General features: G+C 46.6%; 1 protein-coding gene across 5 annotated transcripts in view; it reads right to left on the bottom strand.

Annotated features, from left to right (window-relative positions):
- ABL1 (ABL proto-oncogene 1, non-receptor tyrosine kinase) overlaps positions 1-22,943 on the bottom strand; it is a 176,869-nt gene that overhangs the window by 11,819 nt on the left and 142,107 nt on the right. For all 5 annotated transcript variants that reach the window (XM_083160872.1, XM_083160876.1, XM_083160875.1 and 2 more), the window contains 4 exons: positions 19,654-19,926; positions 18,531-18,615; positions 17,775-17,952; positions 860-1,044 (listed from right to left, as the gene is read on the bottom strand). In XM_083160872.1, the coding sequence (XP_083016998.1) occupies positions 860-1,044; positions 17,775-17,952; positions 18,531-18,615; positions 19,654-19,926 (721 nt within the window). The remainder of the gene's footprint in view (positions 1-859; positions 1,045-17,774; positions 17,953-18,530; positions 18,616-19,653; positions 19,927-22,943) is intronic.

Here is a 22,943-nt window from a genome sequence, read left to right on the forward strand (position 1 = left end):
TCAGTAAGTATATTTATATTCCCTTGTGTGCAATGCCAATATTATTTGGCTTCTTTGCTGTATTTCCATTACAGGTCCAGACCACCTATCAAACAGGCCACAGGTTCATCTCGATTCCCAGAACAAGAACACTGGAGAACTGCATAGACCAGTGGTTCCCAAACTTTTTTGAATCACGGCACCCTAGAGCATCAAAATATTTTCAAGGCACCCCTAGGCCAAATGCTTCCTATCGAGAAATTCAGAAAAAAAATGAAGTGCATTGTGTTTATATGTCACAGTTATCTGGTGAGGGACAGGATTTGCTTCTGTTTGTCCACATATATTATGATTGGCAGCCACCAGCACTGGTTTTGCCTGTTACATTGACCATAAATAATATGAATTGATCCTGGTCCACCAACCCAAGGCACCCCAGCAAGTGTTCTGAGGCACCCCAGGGTGCCTAGGCACACAGTTTGGGAACCATTCCATTTAGACATTACCCCTTATTACTGACTATACCCTCACCTAGGGGGAGGGGCCCTAAACTGCACACCCTGGACATATGAGGTGGTACCTGCTGAGACCTGTCTCAGAGTAGTGTTAGGGACTTGTCCTATTGAGGTAACCTGGACGCGGTGGACAAGCTGATAATAATGGGCATCATTATGCTAATAACCTCCAAGGCAATATAGCAAAGATATTAAAAGGTCTAGCATATATATTTAGTGTGCATCTGCAGGCTCCTCCTCCTGCTTACTATACCCTCACCCACCACTGTATGACCGAAACCATTACATAACCACCAGCCTGATGCAGATCGGACCAAGGAAAGGTAATCCCCAAATACAATCTCCTCTCAATGATATTTACTTACCCCAAACATCTGATTTTATAGAGAATTTGTTATAAGCCAAGCTTTCTGGGGCAGTCCACTTAATAGGGAATTTGGCCCCGGCATGGGCCGTATACGTGTCCCCCGTCATCAACCGACTGAGTCCAAAATCTGCAACTTTCACAAAGTGGTTTTCCCCAACGAGGCAGTTTCTGGCTGCAAGGTCCCTAAGGAAAGTGAGAGGCACCAGAGTCTAAATAGGACCAACAACCAACCATAAACAGAACTTCAACAAAATAATTATTACATTTCAATTACACAAATATAACGTTAACTTGAATTTAATTCCTGTATTTAGAAATATAAAGGTTTTATTTCATTTGCATGTGGTCAATTTCGCAGACTCTACACTTTTACTGTATACTGAAACATCCTGAAATGATTAGTGCCAGCCCACGTCACCCACAATATCGGTGTATACAAAGCGATGCGTAACAAAAAACAATACCACCCTAAAACATCAATGCTGCACAGTAAAAAGCAAATGTATGACCAATGTTGTTTACTCACACGGATGGTGTAATGGTTACATTACTGCCTCACAGCACTGAGGTCATGGGTTCAATCTCACCATGTGCTATATATACGGGACAGTACGGACGGTGTAATGGTTACATTACTGCCTCACAGCACTGAGGTCATGGGTTCTATCCCCACCATGTGTTATATATACGGGGCAGTACGGACAGTGTAATGGTTACATTACTGCCTCACAGCGCTGAGGTCATGGGTTCTATCCCCACCATGTGTTATATATACGGGGCAGTACGGACGGTGTAATGGTTACATTACTGCCTCACAGCGCTGAGGTCATGGGTTCTATCCCCACCATGTGTTATATATACGGGGCAGTACGGATGGTGTAATGGTTAGTATTACTGCCTCACAGCACTGAGGTCATGGGTTCTATCTCCACCATGTATTATATATACGGGGCAGTACGGATGGTGTAATGGTTAGTATTACTGCCTCACAGCATTGAGGTCATGGGTTCTATCCCCACCATGTGTTATATATACGGGCAGTACGGATGGTGTAATGGTTACATTACTGCCTCACAGCAATGAGGTCATGGGTTCTATTCCACCATGTGTTATATATACGGGGCAGTACAGATGGTGTAATGGTTACATTACTGCCTCACAGCACTGAGGTCATGGGTTCTATCCCCACCATGTGTTATATATACGGGGCAGTACGGATGGTGTAATGGTTACATTACTGCCTCACAGCACTGAGGTCATGGGTTCTATCCCCACCATGTGTTATATATACGGGGCAGTACGGATGGTGTAATGGTTACATTACTGCCTCACAGCGCTGAGGTCATGGGTTCTATCCCCACCATGTGTTATATATACAGGGCAGTACGGATGGTGTAATGGTTAGTATTACTGCCTCACAGCACTGAGGTCATGGGTTCTATCTCCACCATGTATTATATATACGGGGCAGTACGGATGGTGTAATGGTTAGTATTACTGCCTCACAGCATTGAGGTCATGGGTTCTATCCCCACCATGTGTTATATATACGGGCAGTACGGATGGTGTAATGGTTACATTACTGCCTCACAGCAATGAGGTCATGGGTTCTATTCCACCATGTGTTATATATACGGGGCAGTACAGATGGTGTAATGGTTAGCATTACTGCCTCACAGCGCTGAGGTCATGGGTTCTATCCCCACCATGTGTTATATATACGGGGCAGTACAGATGGTGTAATGGTTAGCATTACTGCCTCACAGCGCTGAGGTCATGGGTTCTATCCCCACCATGTGTTATATATACGGGGCAGTACGGATGGTGTAATGGTTAGTATTACTGCCTCACAGCATTGAGGTCATGGGTTCTATCCCCACCATGTGTTATATATACGGGGCAGTACGGACGGTGTAATGGTTACATTACTGCCTCACAGCACTGAAGTCATGGGTTCTATCCCCACCATGTGTTATATATACGGGGCAGTACGGATGGTGTAATGATTATATTACTGCCTCACAGCATTGAGGTCACGGGTTCTATTCCCAACATGTGTTATATATACGGGGCAGTACGGACGGTGTAATGGTTACATTACTGCCTCACAGCATTGAGGTCACGGGTTCTATTCCCAACATGTGTTATATATACGGGCAGTACGGACGGTGTAATGGTTACATTACTGCCTCACAGCACTGAGGTCATGGGTTCTATTCCACCATGTGTTATATATACGGGGCAGTACGGATGGTGTAATGGTTACATTACTGCCTCACAGCAATGAGGTCATGGGTTCTATTCCACCATGTGTTATATATACGGGGCAGTACGGATGGTGTAATGGTTACATTACTGCCTCACAGCAATGAGGTCATGGGTTCTATCCCCACCATGTGTTATATACACGGGGCAGTACGGATGGTGTAATGGTTAGCATTACTGCCTCACAGCGCTGAGGTCATGGGTTCTATCCCCACCATGTGTTATATATATACGGGGCAGTACGGATGGTGTAATGTAACCATTACAGCCTCACAGCGCTGAGGTCATGGGTTCTATCCCCACCATGTGTTATATATACGGGTCAGTACGGATGGTGTAATGGTTACATTACTGCCTTCACAGCGCTGAGGTCATGGGTTCTATCCCCACCATGTGTTATATATACGGGGCAGTACGGATGGTGTAATGGTTAGCATTACTGCCTCACAGCGCTGAGGTCATGGGTTCTATCCCCACCATAACCCTTACTGTGCAGAGTTTGTATATTCTCACTGTACTTGCGTGGCTTCCAACATAATTACCCTAGAATGTCTGTGTGTGTGTGTACATGTGATAGGGAATATAGATTGTAAGCTCCACTGGGGCAGGGACTGATGTGAATGTTCTAATAGTCTCTGTACAGCGCTGCGGAAGATGTGTGCGCTATATAATAACTGGTAATAATAGTCTCTGTACAGCGCTGCGGTATATGTGTGCGCTAAATAATATAACTGGTAATAATAATCTCTGTACAGCGCTGCAGAATATGTGAGCGGTATATAATAACTGGTAATAATATTCTCTGTACAGCGCTGCAGAATATGTGAGCGCTATATAATAACTGGTAATAATATTCTCTGTACAGCGCTGTGGAATATGTGTGCGCTATATAATAACTGGTAATAATAGTCTCTGTACAGCGCTGTGGAATATGTGTGCGCTATATAATAACTGGTAATAATGGTCTCTGTACAGCGCTGTGGAATATGTGTGCGCTATATAATAACTGGTAATAATAGTCTCTGTACAGCGCTGCGGAATATGTGTGCGCTATATAATAACTGGTAATAATATTCTCTGTACAGCGCTGTGGAATATGTGCGCGCTATATAATAACTGGTAATAATATACTCTGTACAGCGCTGCGGAATATGTGTGCGCTATATAATAACTGGTAATAATATTCTCTGTACAGCGCTGCGGAATATGTGTGCGCTATATAATAACTGGTAATAATAGTCTCTGTACAGCGCTGCAGAATATGTGTGCGCTATATATATAACTGGTAATAATATTCTCTGTACAGCGCTGCGGAATATGTGTGCGCTATATATATATAACTGGTAATAATATTCTCTGTACAGCGCTGCAGAATATGTGTGCGCTATATATATATCTGGTAATAATATTCTCTGTACAGCGTTGTGTAATATGTGTGTGCTATATAATAACTGGTAATAATAGTCTCTGTACAGCGCTGCGGAATATGTGTGTGCTATATAATAACTGGTAATAGTCTCTGTACAGTGCTGCGGAATATGTGTGCGCTATATAAATAACTGGTAATAATATTCCCTGTACAGCGCTGCGGAATATGTGTGCGCTATATAAATAACTGGTAATAATATTCTCTGTACAGCGTTGTGTAATATGTGTGCGCTATATAATAACTGGTAATAATAGTCTCTGTACAGCGCTGCGGAATATGTGTGTGCTATATAATAACTGGTAATAGTCTCTGTACAGTGCTGCGGAATATGTGTGCGCTATATAATAACTGGTAATAATATTCCCTGTACAGCGCTGCGGAATATGTGTGCGCTATATAATAACTGGTAATAATATTCCCTGTACAGCGCTGCGGAATATGTGTGCTATATAATAACTGGTAATAATATTCTCTGTACAGCGCTGCAGAATATGTGAGCGCTATATAATAACTGGTAATAATATTCTCTGTACAGCGCTGTGGAATATGTGTGCGCTATATAATAACTGGTAATAATAGTCTCTGTACAGCGCTGTGGAATATGTGTGCGCTATATAATAACTGGTAATAATGGTCTCTGTACAGCGCTGTGGAATATGTGTGCGCTATATAATAACTGGTAATAATAGTCTCTGTACAGCGCTGCGGAATATGTGTGCGCTATATAATAACTGGTAATAATATTCTCTGTACAGCGCTGTGGAATATGTGCGCGCTATATAATAACTGGTAATAATATACTCTGTACAGCGCTGCGGAATATGTGTGCGCTATATAATAACTGGTAATAATATTCTCTGTACAGCGCTGCGGAATATGTGTGCGCTATATAATAACTGGTAATAATAGTCTCTGTACAGCGCTGCAGAATATGTGTGCGCTATATATATAACTGGTAATAATATTCTCTGTACAGCGCTGCGGAATATGTGTGCGCTATATATATATAACTGGTAATAATATTCTCTGTACAGCGCTGCAGAATATGTGTGCGCTATATATATATCTGGTAATAATATTCTCTGTACAGCGTTGTGTAATATGTGTGTGCTATATAATAACTGGTAATAATAGTCTCTGTACAGCGCTGCGGAATATGTGTGTGCTATATAATAACTGGTAATAGTCTCTGTACAGTGCTGCGGAATATGTGTGCGCTATATAAATAACTGGTAATAATATTCCCTGTACAGCGCTGCGGAATATGTGTGCGCTATATAAATAACTGGTAATAATATTCTCTGTACAGCGTTGTGTAATATGTGTGCGCTATATAATAACTGGTAATAATAGTCTCTGTACAGCGCTGCGGAATATGTGTGTGCTATATAATAACTGGTAATAGTCTCTGTACAGTGCTGCGGAATATGTGTGCGCTATATAATAACTGGTAATAATATTCCCTGTACAGCGCTGCGGAATATGTGTGCGCTATATAATAACTGGTAATAATATTCCCTGTACAGCGCTGCGGAATATGTGTGCTATATAATAACTGGTAATAATATACTCTGTACAGCACTGCGGAATATGTGTGCGCTATATAATAACTGGTAATAATATTCTCTGTACATCGCTGTGGAATATGTGTGCGCTATATAATAACTGGTAATAATAGTCTCTGTACATCGCTGTGGAATATGTGTGCGCTATATAATAACTGGTAATAGTCTCTGTACAGCACTGCGGAATATGTGTGCGCTATATAATAACTGGTAATAATATTCTCTGTACAGCGCTGTGGAATATGTGTGCGCTATATAAATAACTGGTAATAATAGTCTCTGTACAGCACTGCGGAATATGTGTGCGCTATATAATAACTGGTAATAATATTCCCTGTACAGCGCTGCGGAATATGTGTGCGCTATATAATAACTGGTAATAATAGTCTCAGTACAGCGCTGTGGAATATGTGTTCGCTATATAATAACTGGTAATAGTCTCTGTACGGCGCTGTGGAATATGTGTGCGCTATATAATAACTGGTAATAATAGTCTCAGTACAGCGCTGTGGAATATTTGTTCGCTATATAATAACTGGTAATAGTTTCTGTACGGCGCTGTGGAATATGTGTGCGCTATATAATAACTGGTAATAGTCTCTGTACGGCGCTGTGGAATATGTGTGCGCTATATAATAACTGGTAATAGTCTCTGTACAGCGCTGTGGAATATGTGTTCGCTATATAATAACTGGTAATAGTCTCTGTACAGCGCTGTGGAATATGTGTGCACTATATAATAACTGGTAATAATAATCTCTGTACAGCGCTGTGGAATATGTGTGCGCTATATAATAACTGGTAATAATAGTCTCTGTACAGCGCTGTAGAATATGTGTGCGCTATATAATAACTGGTAATAATAGTCTCAGTACAGCGCTGTGGAATATGTGTTCGCCATATAATAACTGGTAATAGTCTCTGTACAGCGCTGCGGAATATGTGTGCGCTATATAATAACTGGTAATAATATTCTCTGTACAGCGCTGTGGAATATGTGTGCGCTATATAAATAACTGGTAATAATAGTCTCTGTACAGCACTGCGGAATATGTGTGCGCTATATAATAACTGGTAATAATATTCCCTGTACAGCGCTGCGGAATATGTGTGCGCTATATAATAACTGGTAATAATAGTCTCAGTACAGCGCTGTGGAATATGTGTTCGCTATATAATAACTGGTAATAGTCTCTGTACGGCGCTGTGGAATATGTGTGCGCTATATAATAACTGGTAATAATAGTCTCAGTACAGCGCTGTGTAATATTTGTTCGCTATATAATAACTGGTAATAGTCTCTGTACGGCGCTGTGGAATATGTGTGCGCTATATAATAACTGGTAATAGTCTCTGTACGGCGCTGTGGAATATGTGTGCGCTATATAATAACTGGTAATAGTCTCTGTACAGCGCTGTGGAATATGTGTTCGCTATATAATAACTGGTAATAGTCTCTGTACAGCGCTGTGGAATATGTGTGCACTATATAATAACTGGTAATAATAATCTCTGTACAGCGCTGTGGAATATGTGTGCGCTATATAATAACTGGTAATAATAGTCTCTGTACAGCGCTGTGGAATATGTGTGCGCTATATAATAACTGGTAATAATAGTCTCTGTACAGCGCTGCGGAATATGTGTGCACTATATAATAACTGGTAATAATAGTCTCTGTACAATGCTGTGGAATATGTGTGCGCTATATAATAACTGGTAATAATAGTCTTTGTACAGCGCTGCGGAATATGTGTGCGCTATATAATAACTGGTAATAATAGTCTCAGTACAGCGCTGTGGAATATGTGTTCGCTATATAATAACTGGTAATAGTCTCTGTACAGCGCTGCGGAATATGTGTGCGCTATATAATAACTGGTAATAATATTCTCTGTACAGCGCTGTGGAATATGTGTGCGCTATATAAATAACTGGTAATAATAGTCTCTGTACAGCACTGCGGAATATGTGTGCGCTATATAATAACTGGTAATAATATTCCCTGTACAGCGCTGCGGAATATGTGTGCGCTATATAATAACTGGTAATAATAGTCTCAGTACAGCGCTGTGGAATATGTGTTCGCTATATAATAACTGGTAATAGTCTCTGTACGGCGCTGTGGAATATGTGTGCGCTATATAATAACTGGTAATAATAGTCTCAGTACAGCGCTGTGGAATATTTGTTCGCTATATAATAACTGGTAATAGTCTCTGTACGGCGCTGTGGAATATGTGTGCGCTATATAATAACTGGTAATAGTCTCTGTACGGCGCTGTGGAATATGTGTGCGCTATATAATAACTGGTAATAGTCTCTGTACAGCGCTGTGGAATATGTGTTCGCTATATAATAACTGGTAATAGTCTCTGTACAGCGCTGTGGAATATGTGTGCACTATATAATAACTGGTAATAATAATCTCTGTACAGCGCTGTGGAATATGTGTGCGCTATATAATAACTGGTAATAATAGTCTCTGTACAGCGCTGTGGAATATGTGTGCGCTATATAATAACTGGTAATAATAGTCTCTGTACAGCGCTGCGGAATATGTGTGCACTATATAATAACTGGTAATAATAGTCTCTGTACAATGCTGTGGAATATGTGTGCGCTATATAATAACTGGTAATAATATTCTCTGTACAGCACTGTGGAATATGTGTTCGCTATATAATAACTGGTAATAGTCTCTGTACAGCGCTGCGGAATATGTGTGCACTATATTAATAACTTGATAAACAAATACATTTAGAATTATTTAGTGGATTCTTGTGGGAGCAGCCATAATGCCTAACAAACTGGTCAGTATTAAATCTGGATGCTCTGTTGCTGCACATACTGTATGTCACATATAAACAGGTGAAGGTGGATAAAATGGAAAAAAGCATATATTGCGTCCGACATTGCAGATCCTTTGATAAAGCTGTAGACCACAGCGAAACGCGTCAGGGGTGCTACCCAGACCCTGTTGAATCCTGGAACCTGAGTACATTGCCATCCCAACTGGGACCCATCCGAACCAGCCCTGAGTTTGCATCTTTTCACCATCTTCAAGCACAGGAGCAGATTCCCAAAAGCTCAAAGCGCCCAACATCCTCCAAGGCTAACTGATAATCCAGACTGGAACAGCCTACTATTGTTGAGGAGGTACAAGCAGAACTGTGCCCCACGAGTGGATGGTAAACTAAACCATTTCCTATTTTTTGGGGATTTCAAAAGGGCCGAATAGGAACAGACGGACCCCAAAGTACTATATCTCATTCCACCAGGATTCTTGGGACTTCAGTCTAGTCACTAGCATTTCTTTATTGTTGTTTATATATTGTTTCATATACAGTTTATGTATAATGCATATTTTTATATCCAATCTATATTTATTCAAGTGATCACTGTACACTAATAAATTGTGTTTTATACTGTGAAACCAGTCCAATTGGCTATACCAATTTTTTCATTATTAGCGCTGCCATTTGTTTTTCTTGTTTTGTATAGCGCCTAGACTTGCTGGTGAAGATGGTGGCATCTTAAGTGTAATGGTTGAATCTGTGGTTTGGGGGTGTCCTTTGCTGAGTACACAAGCTGTAGTGAGTGCAAGCTTTGACGCCACCCTGTGCAGAAGGCACTAATCCTGCGACAGTACTGTAAGTGCAGACTGGAAACTAGTTACGCCACCAAATGCAGAAGTTCAATTTTATTTTGTGATAGATTGAAAGTATATGTCAGACTTTTCCAAAAATATGGCAGCGATTTGCACACCCGCTGTTGACTGATTTGATGAGAAAATAAGGTTTTTATTACTCACCAGAATGGCTGATAGTACTGAAACATCATCTACAATCTGTCAAAAATGTTCACTGGTTTTAGTTCTGCGCAATTATATTTTACATGCAAAGCGTGGCGTGCTTACAACTGAAAGACCTCTGACCGGTCATATCCTGGAGAGTGCTGTCATTAAGCCACAGCTCGCATTGTCCCCTGATTCATACAGCAAAACCCTTAGCATTATCTCCTCCACACCTGCATTTCCAGTCAGGGAGATGGAGAATTATGCCAGACCCCAATGAGTCAGAAGCTGGGGCTTCAATTCTGCACTATACAGAACTGAATGACACTCCAACTAGCGGTAATAGACCGGACGTTCGTTATACACATAACCTCCGTTACGGTAGTGTGTGTCCATGCAATATCTCTGACGATAAATACCCATTACGGGATATTTGTTTCTATGGCATTCAATGCATAATGATGCTTTAAATTTGCCGTTGTGGAGGAACGCACAGAAGGAGCTGATGCGGCCTGTTAGGGTCCTTGCTGGAGTGGGGATAGGGGCCAGTGTCTCATTACATTGCTAGGAGCTGTAATCCGAATGCCGGGAATTTGCAAGGGTGGTGGCTAATTGCCGGCCAGTTAAAGGTCACGATCTGGAGTGTTTCATGTTTAAAGGGGAAGATACAATCGCTTCAGACAATGGAGGATTAAAAACTGCAATCAAACAAATGGGGGAGAGAATCAAGGAAACCTCACAAGGAGCAGAACGGAACAGAAACAAATTTTTTATACCAGGATTAGGAATAAAGGGGAAAACATGGTTGGGTAATGTTGATACACTGCACTTGGCTGGCAGCACATGTGAAGTCCCAAACTATTTCCAGGAGAGGGATCCCAAACCAGCATATCAAGTGGGGATCTTCAGAACAGGATCCACACACGAGGCCAGTGATGGAGGACCTTGGCGCTCCAGCTGTTGTTGAACTACACATCCCAGCATGCCCTGCAACAGTTTTAGCATGGCCAAATAGTAAAACTGTTGCAAAGCTTGCTGGGATGTGTAGTTCAGCAACAGCTGGAATGCCAAGGTTCTCCAGGACTGCACTCGGCCATGGGATACGCTACTCCTGGGTCTTCCACAACACAAGGAAAACAAAAAGTAACCTTGTGGAAATACTTCCGCTTATAAAGCAAGACTGAACCCAAAGCTCCCGGCTGCTGCTCCACCTCCACGTTGGGCTTTAGTTAGACGTCCCATTGGGGTACGATTCTTGTGTTAGCCAATTTAGTGGCTGCCCTTACCCACTAAGCCTACCAGCCATAGGTGAGGTCTTTCCTTGAATGCAATGATAAATGTTACTCCTGCAGGGCTTGTCGCACTACAGTAAGGGGTAGAAGACACAGGTTGTGTGTAATACATGTACTTCCTCACTTGCTCTCTTGGACAGTGCTCATGGGGTTAATAACACACAGAGCATGATTGCTAACCCCTGACAGACAAGCAATAAGCATGGCACAAGTACAACTAGGAATAGAATGGCAGCTCTGACATTTAATAAACTCCAATTTTACTGAGAACAGACCAGAACCGGGAAGTGCGTCACGTGTCCGTACCTCGCCTGGCACTAGTCTGAGGAGATGCTGCCTGTACTTAAACGAAATGTCTCTGGGTAAGAACACGCCCGCTGTGTGTCAGCGCCCAGCTATGCCAGCTCGAACTTTTGTTCCACACAAATCAACACGGCAAATTATTTCAGCACTTAAGCGTATGAACAGCGGTATGAATACAGGGAGTTTGGAGGGGCAGGGGGTTTGAGAGGGACACAATGACAGTGTAATTACACCTTCTGAAAGACAAATTTGTATTATCCTCTTTTCCTGACTGCAAATCTAATCCTAATGGGCTCGGGAGTCCTGTTAAGGAGACATTATTATATATGAAAAAATCTTCTGCATTCAGGAGGGAATAATAATAATAATGCCTTTACATTTACTTCGTTTTAGATACAAGTCTAAAGGTGCCCATACACTTTGGGCCGACGGATCAGGCAGAGAAATTGGCCAAAATCGGATGCGTCTGACATCCCACCCATCCCGATGTGCGGCCCCATGCGCATTGGGTTGGACCCTACAGATTGAACCTGCTGCAGGTTCAATCTGTCGGATCGGACCCACCAGCAGCACATCGCAGGTACTTTCTAGCACCCACCATGTGTTAGGTGCGATCAGTAGGTGTGTGCCAAGGGTGAGGCATCGCTGGCACACTCCTTTGTGAAGGGGAGGGCAGCGGCAGACGCCGGGCTGCGCTGAGTGTCCGTGGTGTCTGGGTGCAGTGTCACAGGGGGGAGGGCAGCGGCTGACGCCGGAATGTGCTGAGTGCCCGTGGTGTCTGGGTGCAGTGTCACAGGGGGGAGGGCAGCGGCAGACGCCGGGCTGTGCTGAGTGCCCGTGGTGTCTGGGTGCAGTGTCACAGGGGAGAGGGCAGCGGCAGACTCCGGGATGTGCTGAGTGCCCGTGGTGTCTGGGTGCAGTGTCACAGGGGGGAGGGCAGCGGCAGACTCCGGGATGTGCTGAGTGCCCGTGGTGTCTGGGTGCAGTGTCACAGGGGGGAGGGCAGCGGCAGACTCCGGGATGTGCTGAGTGTCCGTGGTGTCTGGGTGCAGTGTCACAGGGGGGAGGGCAGCGGCAGACTCCAGGATGTGCTGAGTGCCCATGGTGTCTGGGTGCAGTGTCACAGGGGGGAGGGCAGCGGCAGACTCCGGGATGTGCTGAGTGTCCGTGGTGTCTGGGTGCAGTGTCACAGGGGGGAGGGCAGCGGCAGACTCCGGGATGTGCTGAGTGTCCGTGGTGTCTGGGTGCAGTGTCACAGGGGGGAGGGCAGCGGCAGACTCCGGGATGTGCTGAGTGTCCGTGGTGTCTGGGTGCAGTGTCACAGGGGGGAGGGCAGCGGCAGACTCCAGGATGTGCTGAGTGCCCGTGGTGTCTGGGTGCAGTGTCACAGGGGGGAGGGCAGCGGCAGACTCCGGGATGTGCTGAGTGTCCGTGGTGTCTGGGTGCAGTGTCACAGGGGGGAGGGCAGCGGCAGACTCCGGGATGTGCTGAGTGCCCGTGGTGTCTGGGTGCAGTGTCACAGGGGGGAGGGCAGCGGCAGACTCCAGGATGTGCTGAGTGCCCGTGGTGTCTGGGTGCAGTGTCACAGGGGGGAGGGCAGCGGCAGACTCCGGGATGTGCTGAGTGCCCGTGGTGTCTGGGTGCAGTGTCACAGGGGGGAGGGCAGCGGCAGACTCCGGGATGTGCTGAGTGCCCGTGGTGTCTGGGTGCAGTGTCACAGGGGGGAGGGCAGCGGCAGACTCCGGGATGTGCTGAGTGTCCGTGGTGTCTGGGTGCAGTGTCACAGGGGGAGGGCAGCGGCAGACTCCGGGATGTGCTGAGTGCCCGTGGTGTCTGAGTGCAGTGTCACAGGGGGAGGGCAGCGGCAGACTCCGGGATGTGCTGAGTGCCCGTGGTGTCTGGGTGCAGTGTCACAGGGGGAGGGCAGCGGCAGACGCCGGGATGTGCTGAGTGCCCGTGGTGTCTGGGTGCAGTGTCACAGGGGGAGGGCAGCGGCAGACTCCGGGATGTGCTGAGTGCCCGTGGTGTCTGGGTGCAGTGTCACAGGGGAGAGGGCAGCGGCAGACTCCGGGATGTGCTGAGTGCCCGTGGTGTCTGGGTGCAGTGTCACAGGGGAGAGGGCAGCGGCAGACTCCGGGATGTGCTGAGTGCCCGTGGTGTCTGGGTGCAGTGTCACAGGGGGAGGGCAGCGGCAGACTCCGGGATGTGCTGAGTGTCCGTGGTGTCTGGGTGCAGTGTCACAGGGGGGAGGGCAGCGGCAGACTCCGGGATGTGCTGAGCGCCCGTGGTGTCTGGGTGCAGTGTCACAGGGGGGAGGGCAGCGGCAGACTCCGGGATATGCTGAGTGCCCGTGGTGTCTGGGTGCAGTGTCACAGGGGGGAGGGCAGCGGCAGACTCCGGGATATGCTGAGTGCCCGTGGTGTCTGGGTGCAGTGTCACAGGGGGAGGGCAGCGGCAGACTCCGGGATGCGCTGAGCGCCCGTGGTGTCTGGGTGCAGTGTCACGGGAGGGGGGGGGCACTTCATGGAGAGAGCTCTCAGCCAATCAGGTGCAGGTGTCATTGCCCCACTCACATCCAATGTAGTGGTTGCTGGGCTCTGGAAGGTGACAGGTTATGGTATATATGGTCAACAGTCACTAGGTTGTCCACTATTGGTCGACAGTGATTAGGTTGACACCTAAAAATGGTCAACACACACAAGACCAACAATGACAGAATGTTGACACAAGCAACAGGTCGACATGAACATGGTCAACAAGGGAAAAGGTCAACATGGGTGTGTCACGGCTTTTTGTGTGTCTACATGGACACCGTATAAGTGTACCGCGCCCCCAAGCACGGTGTGATGCGCTCGGCCCACTGTTATAGTCTACCCTAGGGCCCACTGTTATAATCTACCCTAGGGCCCACTGTTCTAATCTACCCTAGGGACTACTGTTATAATCTACCCTAGGGCCCGCTGTTCTAATCTACCCTAGGGCCCGCTGTTCTAATCTACCCTAGGGCCCGTTGTTCTAATCTACCCTAGGGCCCGCTGTTCTAATCTACCCTAGGGCCCACTGTTATAATCTACCCTAGGGCCCACTGTTATAATCTACCCTAGGCCCACTGTTATAATCTACCCTAGGGCCCACTGTTATAATCTACCCTAGGACCACTGTTATAATCTACCCTAGGACCACTGTTATAATCTAACCTAGGCCCACTGTTATAATCTACCCTAGGGCCCACTGTTATAATCTACCCTAGGGCCCACTGTTATAATCTACCCTAGGGCCCACTGTTATAATCTACCTTAGGGCCCACTGTTATAATCTACCCTAGGGCCCACTGTTATAATCTACCCTAGGGCCCACTGTTATAATCTACCCTAGGGCCCACTGTTATAATCTACTTTAGGCCCACTTGGATAGTAAAGCAATAATAAGTCAGTTAAAAAACATGGAAAACTCATGTCAACATTTTTCTGTGTTGACCATGTTCGCGTCGACATGGCAATGTCGACAAAGTGTATGTTGACTAAATCACCGTCGACTAATTGTGTCCGGAGTCTGCCGCCTCTCTGTTCCGCGGGCACTCAGCGCAGGCCGGAGTCTGCCGCCGCTCTGTTCCGCGGGCACTCAGCGCAGGCCGGAGTCTGCCGCCGCTCTGTTCCGCGGGCACTCAGCGCAGCCCGGAGTCTGCCGCCGCTCTGTTCCGCGGGCACTCAGCGCAGCCCGGAGTCTGCCGCCGCTCTGTTCCGCGGGCACTCAGCGCAGCCCGGAGTCTGCCGCCGCTCTGTTCCGCGGGCACTCAGCGCAGCCCGGAGTCTGCCGCCGCTCTGTTCCGCGGGCACTCAGTGCAGCCCGGAGTCTGCCGCCGCTCTGTTCCACGGTCACTCAGCGCAGCCCGGAGTCTGCCGCCGCTCTGTTCCGCGGTCACTCAGCGCAGCCCGGAGTCTGCCGCCGCTCTGTTCCGCGGTCACTCAGCGCAGCCCGGAGTCTGCCGCCGCTTTGATCCGCGGGCACTCAGCGCAGCCCGGAGTCTGCCGCCGCTCTGTTCCGCGGGCACTCAGCGCAGCCCGGAGTCTGCCGCCGCTTTGATCCGCGGGCACTCAGCGCAGCCCGGAGTCTGCCGCCGCTCTGTTCCGCGGGCACTCAGCGCAGCCCGGAGTCTGCCGCTGCCCTCCCCCTGTTATCGCTCTTATAGAAGACAGCTCATAATAAGCAGCTGTGTGTGTCAGACGCACGTAAACCTAAATAGCTTCCGATCCGTTCATAGAGTTCTCCAATCCGCACATTATATACACTCATGTGAGCCCAAATCTGTCTATGCTCCTGTGTACATGGTGCTGCCTGTGCACATATATTAGTATAACCCAGAATATTCACCATTGCCATAGCGCTGTATAAAAGTATAATGACATTGTTTACCGGTCGTTTCTGGACCCGACTTATTACATATCGCCATATTTAGCATCTGTATTACATCAGTTTTTTATGTCTTATATTATGTTGTGAACAGAACCCTGAGATTGGAAACCTCCAGCGGCTTGGGAAACCCCTGGCTGTCTCACCATCCAGCCATTCCCTACATCTACTGGGTCATCGAAATTTGTGGCCCCACTGCCGCACCACATTTGAGGACATCTCTGAATCATTGCCTTTTGGGATTGGATCACTCACAGCTACTTGTGGTAACTATGAGCCCAGTGGGCAACCAGACTCACCTTCCGTACCAGTTACATCTTTGACCTGCTGAGACTGAATATCCATTGTTACACTTCCCCATTAGTCCGGTCCAGACTTTTAATACACAGCTACCATTTTAATTTCTTTCATAATTTATTGTTATATAATTGTATGATATGATTTTTTAAATTGTTATTAAACAATTGCATAATCTTTCATCAAACCAGCGCCACTTCTCCTTTCTTGTTGCTACAGTTAGAGCCATGGTGGGAATAGAACCCATGACCTCAGTGCTGTGAGGCAGTAATACTAACCATTACACCATCCGTACTGCCCCGTATATATAACACATGGTGGAGATAGAATCCATGACCTCAGTGCTGTGAGGCAGTAATGTAACCGTTACACCGTCCGTACTGCCCCGTATATATAACACATGGTGCGAATGGAACCCATGACCTCAGCGCTGTGAGGCAGTAATGCTAACCATTACACCATCCGTACTGCCCCGTATATATAACACATGGTGGGAATAGAACCCATGACCTCAGCGCTGTGAGGCAGTAATGCTAACCATTACACCATCCGTACTGCCCCGTGTATATAACACATGGTGGGGATAGAACCCATGACCTCAGTGCTGTGAGGCAGTAATACTAACCATTACACCATCCGTACTGCCCCGTATATATAACACATGGTGGGGATAGAACCCATGACCTCAGTGCTGTGAGGCAGTTAATACTAACCATTACACCATCCGTACTGCCCCGTATGTATAACACATGGTGGAGATAGAACCCATGACCTCAGTGCTGTGAGGCAGTAATGTAACCATTACACCGTCCGTACTGCCCCGTATGTATAACACATGGTGGGGATAGAACCCATGACCTCAGCGCTGTGAGGCAGTAATGTAACCATTACACCATCCGTACTGCCCCATATATATAACACATGGTGGGAATAGAACCCATGACCTCAGTGCTGTGAGGCAGTAATGCTAACCATTACACCATCCGTACTGCCTCGTATATATAACACATGGTGGGGATAGAACCCATGATCTCAGCGCTGTGAGGCAGTAATGTAACCATTACACCATCCGTACTGCCTCGTATATATAACACATGGTGGGGATAGAACCCATGACCTCAGTGCTGTGAGGCAGTAATGCTAACCATTACACCATCCGTACTGCCTCGTATATATAACACATGGTGGGGATAGAACCCATGATCTCAGTGCTGTAAGGCGGTAATGTAACCATTACACCATCCATACTGCCCCGTATATATAACACAGTGATCACACCGCGGTCAGTGAGAACACCGCGGTCAGTGAGAACACCGCGGTCAGTGAGAACACCGCGGTCAGTGAGAACACCGCGGTCAGTGATTACACCGCGGTCAGTGATTACACCGCGGTCAGTGATTACACCGCGGTCAGTGATAACACCGCGGTCAGTGATAACACCGCGGTCAGTGATAACACCGCGGTCAGTGATAACACCGCGGTCAGTGATAACACCGCGGTCAGTGATAACACCGCAGTCAGTGATTACGGGTGGTCAGTAATAACCGCGAGCCTACCTGTGAATAAAGTTCTTCTTCTCCAGGTACTCCATAGCAGATGAGATCTGAGTGGCCATATGAAGGAGCACGACCGCCGTCACCTCTTGCCGATTACAGTCCCGCAGGTAGTCCAGGAGGTTGCCGTAGGTCATAAACTCTGTGATTATGTAAAATGGGGGCTCTCGTGTGCACACCCCTAAAAAGAAAAAAATGAAATCGATAAACCAAGTGGTTCTCATCTGCCTTCACAATCTATGTTTCTATGAGGAAGCTCATGGAACAGAAGGGTCCATGTTTGAGGGCTCCACATTCACCTCTTATCTGGGAAGGACTGAGCCCAGTTTGTTCCCCATGTTGTGCTAATGGCGGACCACAGCCTGGACTGTTTGGTTAGAGCTCCCTATCATTCTCAGGCAAACTCAGTCTCGTAGATACAACTCTAGGCATTGACGGTTCTCCATGACACCCACAGGTCAGCTGATATGGCTTCTCCAATCAGCCAGAGAGAGGGTCTAACCGCGATTCACAGGGTGTAGATTTAGCAATGATTCTAAAACAGGAAAGAGTCTAACTAATTTCTTTATTGCATTCTCAAAAATTATAGTAGAATGTGATTGGTTGCTATGGGAGACACCATTGCTTGTCTAATAGAAGTTATTGGATCCCTATGGCTCTACTAAGCAGGAACAATAAGCATATTTGTAAGTCACGTTTCCGTTTCCTGTGATTGTACTCTGTCATGAAAGCAGGGTATATGTATTCCTATATACATACCCAGCAACTGGACCAGATTGGGGTGTTTGACCTCTTTCATCACAGCGGCCTCTTTTAAAAACTCTTCCACTTCCATCGTATCCTCCTAGAAACACGGAGAGAGAAGGTGAGAGGGGCCCGGTGTCTCCTGATGGCCAGAGAAAGGGCAGGAACACAAACCGAGACCACCCCAAGTGACCCCCTCCCCACACAGGATATGGTCTCTAGGTCTACATTGATTAGGTCGACCAAGAAAGGTTGACAGGTCTTATGTCGACACGTGAAATAGGTAACCAGGGTCAAAGGTCGACACAAGCATTAGGTCCACAATGGGACGGTCGATGTTTTTTTTTTTTTTTAAACGTTTTTTTAGCCGACATGTGCCGACAGGAGGTATTTCATGCCCTACCATCCACTAGGGCGTGGGGGGAGAATATAATAGTGTGCCGAGCGCATTGAACCATGCGAGGGGACGCAGTACACTGATAGGGTGTCCATGTTGACTTAAGTCGAAATTTGGTCCAAAAAGTGAAAAACTCCTGTCAACCTTCCCATTCTCATCCTAATGCCGTCGTCCTTAGCCATGTTGACCTAATGTATGTCGACTCTATGACACATACACCCCACCCCCATACACATATCTTAGCGCGTCAGGTGTAAACCACAGCAATAATCCTGCGCTCACACACATTCCCGCTACAGCGAGCGGCGTTACAATGAAACAACAATACGGACACAATCAGTGCAGGAACGCCAGGCATCTCAACACTGTAACCCGATCACCCACTAGGTGGCGATCTCTCACAAGACTATTCCATACTATAAATCAATGGGCTATTAAGGAAGGATTTTTGCCTCTCAAGAGGTCAATGAATAATTTTTGCGGTATAGAAAATTACTGGAGGCATGTTCATTCACTGCGGGTGATTGACAGCAACTGGATTCCATAGATCGGTCCAAGTACATTCAGGCAGAAATAAAAGCCACACAGGCCAGATAGATCGGTACTAATTGTACAGCTAATGTAGACTTCTGCGTCTGAGGAAGCGAGAACCTTCCCCTGCCAGTGTGATCTGGAACGTTCCATGCCAGAGAACCAGACAGCGCTGTAATACCTACAGGAACAAGTTAGGAGGTTACGCACCTTTAGGGTCTTCACTGCCACCGTTAGGTTGTATTTTTTCCACACGCCCTCATAGACCTCCCCATACTGTCCGCCGCCCAGCTTGTGTTTCATGGTGATGTCTGTCCTCTCCATCTCCCACTTGTCATAGTTTGGCGACACGCCGTAGATGGTGGGCTTGTTGCGCTTTGGTGCTGGGTAATGGAGAGTGGTGATCAGGCCGTCGGACACTGTGGAGTGGTGGTGGACTAGCTCGGCCAGTGTATTGAAGCGGCTGTCCGAGGACACGTACAGCTAAAAACGGAAGACACACAAGATTTTAGGTACAGATCTTTTCCTTTAAGTACATTAAACAAGCCCCAATTACTATCGACCCTAAACAATGTATAAGCAGTAAATGCAAAATTCAGTTTGCTGCTGTAAGGATCCCCTGCAAGACTTAAATTGGGACACTACTGCATTGCCTGCGGCCCCCTACCAATCCGACGGGTTCTGTATGAGACTACCGAGTGATCGGCCCAGCCATGGGTCTGTAAAACGGGTATGGGTCGTCAGTTTCTAGTCAGAAGGTCGACCACTATTGGTTGGCAGTCAAAAGGTGGACAATGCAAAATGGCCGACATGCATTAGGTCAAAAGGTCGACAGACACAAAAACGGCAAAAAAATCCATGTCGACATTTGGCCTATGTCAACATCTCGTCAAAAACTTGTCAACCATTTGACCATGTCAACCTTTTTTAAGGTGTCGATCTTTTGACTGTTGACCATATGACCGCATCCCTGTAAAATGTGCCCGTGGCCCCCAGAGAGGCTGATGCACGGGGATAAGGCAAGCGTGAAATATTCACATCGGTGACGATTCCGTTTGGTGAAATGAGAGGTACGGCTCAGCCACGGCTCAGTGTGGTGCCACGTGACAGACAAAACCCCCAAACCGTAGCCTGTAAGGACAGTGAATCAGCCAGCTGGCCTCATTTATCAGGGTGTGAGCAGCCATTAACAGGCCTGAAAGCGCCCTAGAAGCAGGAAGCTGACAGACGCCATCATTCTGTGGTGCTTAGCGCAGTCCCTGAACGGTCAGATTTACGCAGTCAGCCGCTGGATTGTATCCTGGCCTCTACATCTCGCTTACCACAGAAGTTCCTAGTAATGATGCCAGTAAACTATGACAAAATGGTTTCACCTGCGGTGCTTAATAAAGATTCTAAAAGTCCCTGCGGAGATTATTTTACAGCACAGAATAAAGCAGGGCGCAGCATATAGACCTGTTACTGCTTACAGCTCTGTGCCTTTATATGGGCACAGTCCTCCTCTGTCCCGAGCAACATGCATATAATTAACACTAGGGGGTGCATTATTCCATAAATGATCTGTGTAGAGTTTACACCAGGCTATCAAAGGACTACATGATCACCGTGCCAAAATATTCTACTAGTAACATGTGCATGCTGCAGATACAAAAAGCGCAAGGCAATAAGATTTGGTTCCTGATTGTGGGGCCGATTTTGTCTCTTGCACGGGAAGCTTCCCGTCTATAAACTTCCTGCCATTCAGTGTTGGCAGTAGAGGGGTTTCAGATTGCGGTGAGGTAGAGAAGACACAGGACAATGTTAAACCTCCTAACGTCTGCCTCTTTACAAGATCTCCCACAAAAACATTCGCGAACCCATGCAATCAGCAGACCTCAACATTGCCTACGAAACGCTAACGGTGTGTACACACGGTGAGATTCCCGTGCTATTCGGCCTAAGATCCGAGTGCTGAGCAATCTTTGCTATCTCTGTACTATTTACATACAATTCATACAATCTGCATTAGATTTGCACTATATAGTCATTTCTGCCCTGTATCTGGGTTTCGATTTGTGCTGTCACGGGAGTGCACATCGGGATCGCAAGGTAAAAAACCTGTGCAATCTGCATACGATCTGCATGACTTATAGTCAAAATCTAATGTCAAATCTCATCGTGTGTACACAGCATTAGTGTCTTTTCTGCTCCAACACCACCCCCAAGGCTACGGGCCAACTTATCAACAGTTAAAACGTCAACAGTCATTAGTCTTCCACTATTGGCTAGGTCAAAGGTTGACACACACAAAATGTCAACATGGGGTTTTTCTGGGTGTCTATTGACCCATGGCAGCTTCACTTGCCATGCTTGGGACATGGTATTCCCCTCCATGTCCACTGGAGTGGTCCTCTTTAAAAAGAAAAATGTGGAAAAACGCATGTCGACCTTTTTGGTGTGTCAACCTTTCTGCCAGTTGATAAATAATGGTCGACTTAATGACTGTCAACAAGTCAACCACATCCCCGCCATCAAGGGTTTTACTGCTGCAGTGCCAAGCTGAATGGAGCGACGACTTATAATAATAATAATAAGAACAATCCCGTCACTGAGGTATGCGGTACCTCACGCCTCTGTAGTGTAACACGTTACACCTTTCAGGCCGCAGCTTCTCTGTGCACTCTGCCAGGTGACTCGTGCACCACATTCTGCCCTCAATAATATCCACCAGTAGTAATCAACATGCGGTGGTGGAACTACACATCCCAGCAAGCCCTGCCACAGTTTTGCTATTAATGCTAAATCTGTGGAATGGCATGCTGGGATGTGTAGTCCCACAGCAGCTGGAGGACACGTGATATATTACTGTACACATATACTGCTCGGACAAATCAGATAAGTTCTGGATATAATACATGTGAAATATCACTAAATGATCGGTGAACCGTAAATCGATTCGCTGAGCGACGCCTACGAGTATTGCGCACATTTCTGACAATTGAGCAGTTTCAGAATAAAGTGATCTTCCAGCGAGGCCGTAATCCATCACCCAATACAACAGCGTCTGGGGAGCCAATTTCTACAGTGGAACCGGAGGATAACCCCTTTGCAAACACAGCGACTGTGACTCCTGTCTATCCCAGCTGTCTGACTCACGGCAGCGAAGGCCAGCCAGCAGGACAGCTCGCTGGCGCCAATGATCAATGTGACACATTATGAAGTCGTTGCCTCTGGATGCATTGGCAGCCTCAGTATATAGAAGGAATCATTTTTATATAGGTCTATTTTTGTTTTCTCCCTTTTGTTAGAAAATGAAAGCAACAACAGCGTGCAGCTGCGGAATAAAGCGGAGGTCATATATAAACACACAATGCATAATCTGTCTGCATTAACAAAGCGCTATCTGGAAACAGGAATAAACAAGAGTTACAGCGGTTCCTCTGGGAAAAGTGTTTCCTCCTGCGTGTCGCTGTTTGGTTCTTGTTTGCTTTCCCCTTAATGTGCCGCCTCCCCGGCAATTA

Source organism: Crinia signifera, chromosome 9 (genome assembly GCF_055691185.1).
Source record: "Crinia signifera chromosome 9, ASM5569118v1, whole genome shotgun sequence".
NCBI lineage: Eukaryota > Metazoa > Chordata > Amphibia > Anura > Myobatrachidae > Crinia > Crinia signifera.